The 12666-nt window shown below is 50.1% G+C and overlaps 1 protein-coding gene across 2 annotated transcripts in view; it reads left to right on the forward strand.

Moving 5' to 3' along the window:
• Nucleotides 1-4389: 4389 nt before the first annotated feature.
• Nucleotides 4390-12666, forward strand: part of CDC25B (cell division cycle 25B) — a 30598-nt gene continuing 22321 nt past the window's right edge. For both annotated transcript variants that reach the window (XM_087874759.1, XM_034406182.3), the window contains exons 1-3: nt 4390-4616; nt 8847-8944; nt 9373-9427. In XM_087874759.1, the coding sequence (XP_087730885.1) occupies nt 4462-4616; nt 8847-8944; nt 9373-9427 (308 nt within the window). In that variant the 5' untranslated portion in view covers nt 4390-4461. The remainder of the gene's footprint in view (nt 4617-8846; nt 8945-9372; nt 9428-12666) is intronic.

The following is a 12666-nucleotide window of genomic DNA, read 5'->3' on the forward strand; positions in this document are numbered from 1 at the left end:
GAGACAGAGAGAGAGAGAGAGAGAAAGAGACTTGTGCACGTGTGAGAGAGGTGTGTCCATGTGTGTGAGAAATGTGGGTGTGTGAGAGACTTGTAGGGACGTGAGAGAGGTGTGTTTCTGTGTGAGAGAAATCTGTTCATGGGTAGAGACTTGTGTGCGAGGTGTGTGTGTGAGATTTTGTGTTATCAGAGAGGCGTGTGAGTATGCGTGACCGAGTCTTGAGTGCACGTGAGAGATGTGTGTATACATCAAAGGCTTGTGTATGTGTGTGAAAGAGAAAGGTGTGTATGTGAGAGGCTTGTGTCATGTGAGATGTGTTTGTGTGAGAAATGTGTATGACGTGTGAGAGAGAGAGAGGTGTGTATGTGTGGGAGGGAGAGACGTGTGTGTGTGTGATGATTCTTTGTGAGAAATGTGATACTTGTGTGTGAGGTGTGTATTTGAGATGTATGTCTATGTGTGAGTGAGACTTGTGTGCATGTGAGAGAGGTGTGTATATACATTGAAAGCCTTGTGTGTGTGTATGTGTGAGAGGTGTGTATGTGCGTGACGGAGTGACGTATGTGTGTGTGAGAGGCTTCTGTGGGAGACACATGTGTGCGCATGTGAGACATTGGGGGTGTATGTGTGTGAGGAAGAGACATGTGTGTGTGAGATGATTTATGTGGGAAAAGTGTGTGTGAGACACGTGTGTGTGTGTGTGTGTGAGAGAGAGAGAGAGAGATGAGACAGAGCGATGTACCCCTTTGGGGTGGCCGTGTCTTGGCATGGGACCACCGGAGGATCCTGCTAGGCCCTGAACCTGATCCCTGTCAGTCAAGGCGAGACCCTCCCTCCATGACGCACCCCTGATTAGCTCCCTCTCTGCAGCCACGTCCGGCTGTCGGTGGCCTGGCTGGAGCCGCCGGCCCCTCCGCGGGTGATAATGCTCCTGCCAAAATCTTGGAGACGCCCTAGGTGGGGCGCCTGGTGCCAAACAGATAACCAGCATTCAGAAGCAGCCACCACCTCCCCACCCGTCAAGGTGTGTGTGTGTGTGTGAGTCTCACACCTGACCTCTGGACTGAGCTGACCTACAGCCAGGGCCCAGCCCTGGCCACTCACAGGATGGAAAATGTGAGCCATTGCAAGAGTTTCTGCAATAACAACAGCGTGGGTGTTAAACACAGCCTATCCATCAGAACAGAGCTGGAAGGGACCTTGGAGGTCATCCAGTCCAACCCCCTGGTTCAAGCAGGAGATCCTCTATCATTTCAGATAACCTCCAGTGATGAATAGAATAGAGAATACAATATAGAGAATAGAATAGAATAGAAAATTAGAATAGAACAGAATAGAATAAACAGAGCTGGGAGGGACCTTGGAGGTCTTCTAGTCCAACCCCTGTTCAGACAGGAGACCCTCTACCATTTCAGACAAATGATTATCCAGTCTCTTCTTAAAAGCCTCTAGCTGGTGGCAGGTTGTTCCACTGGTTAATTGTTCCGTCAGGAAATTTCTCCTTATTTCCAGGTTGCTTCTCTCCTTGATTAGTTTCCATCCATTGCTTCTTGTCCTGCCTTCAGGGGCTTTGGAGAATAGGTTGGCCTCCCTCAAATATTGGAAGGCAGCTATTATGTCTCCTGTAGTCTTTCTCTTCACTAGACTGGCCAAACTCAATTTATGTAACCGTTCTTCGTATGTTTTAGTCTCCAGGCTTTTAATCCTCTTAGTTGTTCTTCTTTGCACTTTTTCCAAAGTCTCAACCTTTTTTTTTGTAATGTGGTGACCCAAACTGGATGCAGGATTCCAGGTGTGGCCTTCCTAAGGATTTATCAAGAAGTACTAAGACTTCACCTGATTTTGGTTCTCTGCCTCTGTTTGTACAACCAAGGATGTTGGCTGAATTGGGTTGGGTTTGCACTTTGCACTAAGTCAGGAAACTGCCCGTTGCAATTAATGGCTGTGATTTTGGTCCTGTTCCTCGGTTTATACAACCAGGGATTGTATTCTGGACTAAAGACTGTCCATATGTTTAGAACTTTCTTTCGTTCCGGCAGAGTTCATTTCTGGCCATTCAACTCTTGAGGCTTTGAATTGCTTGGATATTTTCAGGCCAAGGATTCAATACTGAGATTCAAACAAATGTCCCATATTTCCCATTTTCCCGTGCCATGTAATGGCTGTAGATTTGGCATGCTGGGAGTCCTTGATTTACAACCATTCATTTAGTGACTGTTCAAAGTTACAATATGAAAAAAGTGATTTATGACTATATTTTTCACACTTACGACTGCTTCAGCATCTCCACAGTCACTCGATCAAAATTGGGGCACTTGGCAACTGACTCGTATTTATGACGGTTGCAAGTTCCCGGGGTCATGTGATCCGTTTTGTGTCCTGACAAGCAAAGTCAACGGGGAAGCCCGATTCAGTTAACAACCGAGTTACCAAAACCTGCAGTGATTCATTTAACAAGCAACAAAGGTCGTAAAACGGGGCAAAACCTGCTTAACAACTGTCCTGCTTAGCAAGGGAAGTTTTGAGCTCAATTGTGGCCGTATGTCGAGGACCATCTGCGTTTAAGTCAGCAATTGCCACATAGAGGAACATTTGTGTGTTATATCCTGGACAAGGTGAAAGCACATTGTTTATTTGCACAAACGGCTGCAGGATACACAACCCACAATAGTTCTCCACCTGCCACAACTGACCTTATCAAACTTACATATTCCATCTGTCTACCTTTCCAGGCCAGGTGTTTCTTTGTTTATTCCACCTTTTTCAGCATGTTTTTGGAGAAGGTGCTGGCATCCAGAGGTAAAAGAAAAAAATCCAGGGGGAGGTGTGGCCCGAAAGCAGCGGAAGGCAAATCATCCATAAAATGCCAAGAATGCAACTTGGGGATTGTGCGGCCAAAGTCTCTTTGTTCACACATCTCACCCTGCCAGATGGTATCCTGATTCCCCCCCCCCCTCCGTTTTCTTTTAACTTGCCTTTCTCATCACAACTTTTGTCTATTTTGAGTTTATTACCGTGCTTGGGTTGGTATTTTGGTGGGCAGAGGGATTGGAAGGCAGTGGTGCGTTCAAAAACTCATAGGTTGTGTATGTGTGTGCAAGAGAGAGAGTGAGAGAGAATATGAGACAGAAAGTGAGGAAAAAGAATGGGAGAATGAGATAGAAAATGTGTGAGAGAATGAGAGAAAAGAGAAAAAGAATTAGAGGGAAAGAAAGAATGAGAGAGAGAATGAAAGGAGGAGATAGAGGAGATGGAAAGTGAGGGGAAAAAATGAGACAGAGAAATAATGAGAGAGAGAATGAAAGAATGAGATAGAAAATGTAAGAGAGAAAGGGAATGAGAGAAAGACAGAGAGAAAAATGAAAGAATGAGAGAGGGAGAGAAAGAATGAGGAGAGAATGAAAGAATGAGATAGAGGAGACGGAAAGTGAGGAAAAAGAATGAGACAGAGAAATAATGAGAAAATGAAAGAATGAGAGAGGGAGAGAAAGAATGAGAGAGAGAATGAAAGGAGGAGATAGAGGAGACGGAAAGTGAGGAAAAAGAACGAGACAGAGAAAGAATGAGAATGAAAGAATGAGACAGAGAATGCGAGAGAGAAAGAAAGTCAGAGGGAGAAAAGAGAAAATGAAAGAAGAGAATTAGAGAGGGAGAGAAAGAATGAGAGAGAGAGATTAAATCCAGATTGGGGAAAGTGCTGAGAATCAGTCCCCAAACTTGGTGCCCCCCCCCTCCCCGAGGAAACAACACAAACCCTACTGTTGCTCAGGGAAGAATCAGGACCCCTCCTTCCCCCCCGCCCCCCAGTAAAATGCTCTGCCACCCCATGGCTGGCTGGGGAACGCTGGGAGTCGAAGCCCCCCCACCCTCTTCAAGGGGACCAAGATTGACGGGCTGCAGAGGCGCCCCTCCTGCCAGGCCACAAACCCCCAATTTCAATGTGACCCCCCCTACTTCACCTCCCCCCCCCCCAGCCAGGCCTCCCGTTAGAGCCAGAGGCTGCCACGCCACTCCGGTTTGCAAGTTGCAGCTGGAAGCTGTGTGTGTGTGTGGGGGGGGTGAGTGGGAGGCTGGGGGGGGGGCACGCACAGCCCTCCACCAGTGCAAAAAAAAAAAAGCAAGTCACGTGCTCCCCCCTCCTCCTCTTCCCCCCCCTTCCCCTTTTCTTTTCCTGCTGCGGTTTTGCGCATTTTCTCCTCCTCCGCCTGCGCAGCCGGGCAGCCATTGGTTGGCGCTGCGCCTCTTGGCTCTGTTATTTTTCGAATCTGAATGCGGGGCTGGCCGGGGGGGGGAGGGGAAGGGAGGGGAGGGGAGGGCAGCTGCGGGGCCGGGCCGGGAGAGGAGGAGCCGGGCCAGCTCCCGCGCCGACTCCGGCTCTCCTCTTTGGCGCGCAGGGCTGGAGGCGCAAAGCAGAGCCGGAGCCGGAGCTGGGAGCCGCTTTGCCCCGTGGAGGCTCTGCCCATGGACCCCGCCGGCTCCCCCGCCCGCTCCCCGGAGCCCCGACGCCAAGCCCGCAAGCCCCGCGCCCTGCCCGGCCTCCCCGGCAGCCGCCCCGCCGCCATGTCCCCGGTCACCCACCTGGCCCTCCACATGGACCAGCTGGCCGGGCTGGGCAGGTAAAGCGGGGCGGGCAGGCAGGAAGGAAGGACCCCCCCCTCCCTCTCTCCTTCTCTCTCTTTCTTTCCCTCTTTCTCTCCTTCCCTCTCTCTTCCTCTTTCCTTCCCTCTCTTTCTCTCTCCTTCCCTTCCTTTCTCTTTCTTTCTTTCCCCTCTCTCTTTCACTCTCCCCCTCTCTTCCTCCTTCTCTTCCCCCCTCTCCCTCCCTCCCTCCCTCTCTTCCCTTTCTCTCTTCCTCTTCCTCTCCTTCCCTCTGTCTCTCTCTCTTTCCCACTCTCCCCACTCTTCCTCTTTCCCCTTTTCTCTCTCTCTTTCAATTTCCCCCTCTCTTCCTCCTCCTCTTCCCTCTCTCTCCTCCTCCTCCTCCTCCCTCTCTTTCCTTTTCTCTCTTCCTCTTTCCCTCTCTCCCTCCTTCCCTCTTTCTTTCCCCTTTTCTCTCTCTTTCCCTCCTCTCTTCTCTCCCGCCTTCCCTTCCTTTCCCTCTCTCGCTTCCTCCCTCTTTCCCCTCTATTCCCCTTCCCCTCCCTTTCTCTCTCTTCCTCTTTCCCTCTCTCCCCTCCTTCTCTCTCTCTCTTCCTCTCCGGCATGCCTCCTTTCCCCCATCGCGGGTGGGGGTGAGGGGATTGGGGGGGGGGCGAGAACCGGGACCGCGTGGGCAGGAGGGCGGACAAAAGCGGATCCTTTGGCGGCAGGAATGTGGACGCGGGCTGGGCTGTCAGGCTTGCGGGGGAAGGGCAGGCCGGGCCCCGCGGGAGGGAGGGGGAGATTCGCGGCCCTCCAGATGTGCAGAGCGGGGGGGGGGGGGAGGAGCTTTATCAGCCTGCCCGGAGGAACTCTCGGTGGGGGGGGGTTTGCAGGGGGTGGGAGAAATGCTTGGCCTTTGCCCCCCCCCTTCAAAGGTGCTGCCAAGGTCAAGGGCCCCTTTCCTTCCATGCTGGGGCCAGGAGGGCAGAAAAGACCCCCCATCAGCCCCATCAGCCTACTGGGCAGGCTGCAGGGGGTCTCTTTCTGACTTGGGGGGGGGAACCTCTGGTTGGAGAAACTTGGGGCAAAGCCTTTCCCTGAGGCTAAGCAGTCCTTGGCATGTTAGGGCAAAACTAGCAGGAAGGGTTGGGGTCTTTTGCAGTGGGAAGGAACCCCCCCCCCACACACACAGCTGGAAGTGAGCCTCTCAGATAAGCTGAATTGAGGGGAGGGGGCTCCCTTCCACCCTGGCTGCCTCTGATCAGGAAGGAGCAACAGGGAGGGGGGCAGCTGGGGAGGCCCCCCCACCCCTAAGCCTTCCCCCGTCAAGCAGTTCCCTCCTTGCAGCCTTTGGGGTGGCTTGGTCTGTAGCCTACCCTTGTCCCCTATTGTGGGAGCCCCCCACCCCAAGGCCATGTACTGGGGAGCAAGGGCCTGCAGGGAGGAAGTGCTTCTGGGTGCACTTACTCAGGAGCAAGAGACTTAACTGCCACTGGATGTGGGAATCCTAGTTTACGTCTAGCTGGACTAGGGGGAGATCCCGGAGATAGCCCCACAGGTCGGCCTGCAAATATGCTGTGCTTGCCTCTCCATTGGAGCGTTTGGCTCCGGGTCCCAGCCACTTTCCTCTGGGAAGCCAGGCCTGTTTGGGGGCTGCCCTCCCTGACCCGACCCTTCCCCCCCCCTCAATAAGATTCCTGTGCTGGGAGAAAATTGGGGAGGGGGGGTGCGATTGGTTTGTTGGAATGTCTGCCTTCCCATTGCCTGCAGCAAACATTTGAATTTATTCCACATGTTGGCAAATTCAGATTTTTGTTTTCCTGGCCGGAGGCAGATTTTTTTTTAAGGAAAGAGGTTTCTGATGGGAGTGGTACGTTTTGGGGTTGGGTGTGTCTCGATGGGGGGACTCCCCAAAGAAGCTTCTCTGAACCCTCCCCTCTTTTTCCGGCAACGGTTAGGCTGCCATCGGCTCTTTTTAAAGGCGTTTTTTAAAGGCGGCTTTAACCCTGACCCTTTTTTCTTCCTCCCCACTGAGTGCCAGTTTTTGGCAGGGCCTCCTCCTGCTTCTGGCATTTTTTCCCTTCCTCCCCGGCCTTCTGCAGGAATGCTCCCAGGAGCAGCTGCTCCTATTGTAATTCTCTGCATAATGCGAGGAGGAAGAGAGGGAGCCAGGCTGAGCGTGGAGGGTGCTTGCAACACGTGGCGTAGAGAGAGAGAGGCCCCTTCCCACAGCCTGACGCTCAGGAAGGAAGGGGCTGCTACACAAGGCTGGAAGGACCCCCTTGGTTGACCAGGGATCTCCAAGTGCCAAGTCTTTTTTCTTGCAAAAATGGATGTCTGTGTTGGGGGGGGGGAGTCCCTTTTGCCCCTTCCCATGTTGGGTGAACCCAGCCTAGCCTGGTTAGCACAAGTGGCCATGATTAAACCCAGAAAAGGGTCTAACGCTAGCCTTTTTCCCCCCCTGCTTTGACACAGAGTGGAATAACAGAGTTGGAAGGGACCTCGGAGGTCTTCTAGTCCAACCCCAAGGAGGAGATCCTATACCATTTCAGACAAACGGCTGTGCCAGTCTCTTCTAAAAAAAAACCTTCAGTGTTGGAGCACCCATAAATTCTGGAAGCCATTAATTGTTCCCACTGATAAGTCACTGTTAGGAAATTATTATTTTCATTAATAATTTTAAATATTTTTTAATATAATAATTTTAATAATTATTCTTCTTTCTAGGCTGGTTCTCGCCTTGATCACTTTTCATCCATTGATCAAGAGAGATCGAAACTAGAACGAAAGGGAGTTTTTCCTGGCAGTGAGAACAATTAGCCGGTGGGACAGCTTGCCACTGGAAGTTGTGGTTGCGCCATCAATAGACTCAAGGGTGTCCTGCTTGAGCAGAGGGTTGGACTAGAAGACCTCCAAGGTCCCTTCCAACTCTGTTACTCTGTTATTCATGGGAAATGGCTCATGGCAGGCTTGAATCGGAGACGATGATCGGATCAGCTGCCAGGGCTGTTCTCCGAGCCACCTGGCTGGTGGTTAATCATTCATCCCTTCCTGGTGACAGTTTTGTTTCAGATAAACCAGGCCCAGCCTTTTTAACAAAGCCAAAAAACTAAAAAAAACCTGGGTGGCTATGGCTCAGGAAATGCAAATTTCATTTGTCCAATTTGTTAAATTTATGAAATTTGTCTCGTTCCGGCCGACTGACCAGGCCATCAATACAGAACGAGACAATGACAGAATTTTTTAAAAAAGGTATTAAAACAGTGTTTCTCAACCTTGGAAGCTTGAAGATGGGTGGACTTCAATTCCCAGAAGGCTGGGGGATTCTGGGAGTTGAAGTCCACCCATCTTCAAGCTACCAAGGTTGAGAAACACGGCATTAGAACATTAGACACGAAAAGTTTAAAAACATTCAGTTAAATCCAATACAGGTAGCCCAAAATGTCTATTGCTAAGCGAGACAGTTGTTAAGTGAGTTTTGCTCCATTTTATGACCGTTCTTGCTGCGGTTGTTAAGTGAATAACTGCGGTTGTTCAGTTAGTGTAACCCGGTTGTTAAGTGAATCTGACTTCCCCTTTGACTTGGTTGGTCTGAAGGTTCGTAAAAGGGGATCACGTGACCCCGGTTTATGACACTACAACCGTCATAAATACGAGTCAGTTGCCAAGGGTCTGAATTTTGATCACCTGAGGATGCCGCAATGGTCATAAGTGTGAAAAATGGCCGTAGTTAACTTTTTTCAGTGATGTAACTTGGAAGAGTCACTAAATGAACCGTTGTAAGTCAAGGACTACCTCTGTACTAAAGAAATAATGATGATGATGATGAACTAGGGAGAATGAAAAGAGCCAGGAGAAGAACTCAGAAAAAAATAAATATTAATTGCAAGTTTCTTGAAGCGAGCTTTCAGGAAGAAATGGAAGGAAAGGAATCGGGGCCAATTAGCAATTAGTGGGGTGATCTTAATTCCCTCCCCCCCCCTTTTTTAAAAAAAATTTGATTTATATGCCGCCCTTCTCCGGAGACTCAGGGCGGCTTACAATGCGTTAAGCAATAGCCTTCATACTTTTGTATATTTATACAAAGTCAGCTTATTGCCCCCACAAACTGGGTCCTCATTTCACCTACCTTAGAAAGGATGGAAGGCTGAGTCAACCTTGAGCCTGGCGAGATTCGAACCTGCAGTAATTGCAGGCAGCTGGTCTTAATAACAGGGTGCTTTAGACCACTGTACTATCAAGGCTCCTTCCCCCTTTGCATTGCAGTGACTGGGACACCCCCAAAAGGAAAAAGAAGCTCAACCTAGACTTCAGAAAGGAATGGACCTCTCAAGATTCGGTATCTTCGGAATCAACCGACTCAGGTGAGATTCGAGACGGGTGGGGCTGAATTTGAACCCATGGCTTTCCAAACCGGTCTGCCGCATCTCAGCGGGCTACGCAGCTAGTCCTCGACTTAACAACTGGGTCTCTTAGTGACTATCTGCAATGATCACAGACCTTCTAACATGGTTGGGCAACGATGGGGACATGACGAACCTGTGGACTTCAACTCCCAGAATTCCCCACCCAGGCCTTGACTTGGCTGGGGATCACGTGACCTCTGGGGCACTGCGTCCGTCATAAATACGAGCCAGTGGCCAAGCGTCCGAATAATGACCGTGGGAGAATGCTGCAACGGTTGTAAGTGTGGCAAAAAACAGTCCTAAGTTGCTTTGTAACTTTGGACGGTCACTAAATGAATTGTACATAAGTCGAGGACTACCAGTAATCATCTTTTTCTGTCGTGCAGGTGTTGGCCCCGACTCTCCTATGGAGCCAGATGTGGAGATGTTTCCTGAGGATGTGTAAGTCGGCATGCTCTTCTGTGTAAACACGGGAATTGTGTGGGGTATTTGTGCCCATATAACAATATTTTTTATCTTCTCTGCAAAAATGAGAGCATTTGGGGGACGTAGGAGTTGAGGGATTTCTTTTATTTTTTACAAATGTTTATTTTCCAAAGTTAAAATGCAAAAGGAAGAAAAAAAGAAAAAAAAACCCCAAACCAACGTCTTCAAACGCTAACAATAAAAATAAAATGTACAAAGGAAAGAACAAACGTATCATTAAAACTGACATAAAAGGAATTTGCGTGGGGAAGTTTTATCTGTTGTCTCCAAATTTATGATTAATTTTATTTATTGACTCAACGTAATTGCTGCCCGTCTCGTTTCGAAGCGACTCCTGATGGCATTAAAAGCGTAAGAGAGAAAATAATAAAAATGGATAAAAACAACCAATGTTGGAAAGAGAATCCTTGACTTATGACGGTAACGGAACCCAGAATATTACGATCGCTGTGAGTCGAGACCCTCACCTGACCGACCCAATCTTGCAACCTTACTTGCCCCCGTCGTTAAGCGAATCCCTGCAGCTGTTAAGTTAGTCACACAGTTGTTAAGTGAATATGGCTTCCCCGTTGACTTTGCCTTTCAGAAGGTCACAAAAGCGGATCACACGATCCCGGGACACTGTGACCGTCATAAATATGAGTCAGTTGCCGAGCATCTGAATTTTGCTCACGGGACTCGGGATGGTCGTAAGTGTGCTCAACGGTCGTAAGTCGCTTTGTTTCAGTGCACTCAACTTTGGTCGTAAAGCGAGGACCGCCTGTAGTTTTAAATGGCTCGTTTGGGAGGGTGAAATCAAACTGTGGGCCAAAGAAGGGGATGAAACCCCAAAGCCAAATGGACGGAGTTGTTGGTGTGAGGCTGGTGGGGAGAAGTTCGTGGGAATTTTTCTTGTTTGGAGAGGTTTTTTTTCCTTTTGTCGGGTTTCGGATGTGGGATCCTAATCTATTTATTGCTCCTGGCTTAAGGGTGCTTTGTTGTCCGCTGTGATGGGATTTGGGGGCTTAAGTCCTTTGCACAACCCGTTTCTAAGAAGTTTGAGCAATCTGGGGCCTTTGCATGGCCCGGAGGGCAAATCCAAGGTTTCCACAGGGGGTCCTCGACTTACGACCACAAGTGAGAACCCCCGAAACTCTCTGTGGCTAAGCGAGACAAGTTCTTTTAAGCGAGTTGTGTCTCTCGTGAAGCGGGCCTCGTTTGTTTGTTTGTTTGTTTGTTTTGCCAACAAGTTTGCCCTGGTTGTTAAGCGATTCCCTGCACGTTGTTAAGTGAAGCACGTGGCCGTTAAAACAAATCGGGCTTCTCCCGGTGACTTTGATTTTTGAGTAGCGGAGAGGGTTGGGGAGGGGTTTGTGCGCATGCTCCCCTTCTCGCTGTGTGTGGGGGGGGAGGCAGGATGGTTGGTGGGGGGGTGAATGCAAGGGGGCTTATATCTGACAGATGGCGCCTGGCTGGAACCCCCCCCATTCCCCTCATTTGCATGCAGGTGGGGGCAACGGCCGTGGAGGCCCCTTTTGAACTCCTGCCTTTGTTGTGGCTCTTTGGAATTGAATTGACCCAGCGAAGCATGCTGGGGGGAAGGTGGGGGGATGGCGGAAGCCCCCTCCCCACTTTCTAAGCTGCAGGTTCTCAAGAGGAAAAGAGGCCTCTTAAGGGTGGGGGGCACATGAGGCCCAGCCCCGGGAGAGCTTGAAGAGAGCGGGTAGAGGAAGAAGTCCCTTTTTTTCCAGTGACGTCGTAACTTTGAACGGTCGCTGAGTGAGCTGTTGAATGTCGAGGACTGCCTGCAGTCGTTCAGCTCCTTGGTGGAGGAGGGTTGGCAGCAGGAAGGGACATGAACTGCAGTGGTTTCTTAAAGATGGAGGCCAGCAGGTCAGCAAGGACTCCTTAGGACAGAGCTGGTTCGTACCAGTTCAAGCGAACTGGTAGCGGAAATCTCACTCACCCCCAATCTATGCCGTCCTATTTAGGCACATTTTTGAGGCTGGGCACATGTGCGGGAGGTGCGCAAGCGAGCAAAGTGGCATGCGTGGAAGGCGTGCGCGTGGGGCGAACCGGTGGTAAGAATATTGGAAACCCACCGCTGGTCCACATGTCTTAAAGTTGCCAAGGTTGGAGACCCCTGCCCTAGGACACCGAAGGGGCATTTTCCCCGCCCCAGGTTCACGAGGCTCCTCCCTTGCAAAACTTTTGCGTCCTTCGTGACTTTTCTGATCCTGCACAAGTGTAGGGTTGTTTTTTCCTTCTCTCTGTTGTAATTTTACACGTATCTCCATGGGTCACGTCTCAGAAATGCCGTAATGATCTCCAGATGTTGGAGGCCCTTCTGAGGGAGCTCGCATCAACAAGGCTTGGGGTGGCCAGGAAGTTACTTGCGTCCAGTTTCAAGCAGAAGGCACGTGGGGAGGGGGCTGTGTGTGTGTATGTGTGTGTGTGTGTGGTGGGTAGGTAGGTGCAAAGGGGAGCCATTTATGGAAAAAGCACAAGCCCCTGGTACAGATATTCCTAGAGTCCTAGTGGACAATCCCTTAAATATGAGCCAGCCGTGTGCTGCCCCCCCCCCCAAAGCGGTGTTCTTTTTTATACAAAGTCAGCTTATTGCCCCCACAATCCGGGTCCTCATTTTACCCACCTCGGAAGGATGGAAGGCTGAGTCAACCTTGAGCCTGGTGAGATTCGAACTTGCAGTAATTGCAGGCAGCTGGCAGCTAAGTGCTACTTAACAGCACTTTAGTCCGCTGCACCACCAAGGCTCCTGAAGCCACCAGAAGTTGCAGGTGCTGCAATACTGAAGGTTCTTAAGAAGAGATTGGTCAACCATTTGTCTGGGAATGGTTTGGGGTCTCCTGTTTGAGCCAGGGGGTTGGACTGGAAGACCCTCAAGGTCCCTTCCGAATCTCTTCATTCTGTATTCTGAATGACACTATTTTGGGATGGAAGCGATTGGGAATAGACACAGATTTTATCCAGAAATGTAATATATTTTTCTGCAAGGAGAGGATGACTAATTTTTTCCCCAGCTGAGAGCTGTGAAGGGTGTCGGGTGTGACACAAAACTGTTCAAAATTCAAATTTGGCGCCTGTCGGACGATCCCTCAGCCTTTTTGCTTGCTGCCTAAAACCGAAAGTGGGTTTTTTGTTCTTCCTTTCAAAAGCCCCGGTTTCAGTTTCGCTTTAGCGAGAGAGGGAAGGAG

The sequence above is a fragment of the Pantherophis guttatus genome, chromosome 8 (genome assembly GCF_059756535.1).
Source record: "Pantherophis guttatus breed Tessera chromosome 8, ASM5975653v1, whole genome shotgun sequence".
In the NCBI taxonomy this organism is placed as follows: Eukaryota; Metazoa; Chordata; class Lepidosauria; order Squamata; family Colubridae; genus Pantherophis; species Pantherophis guttatus.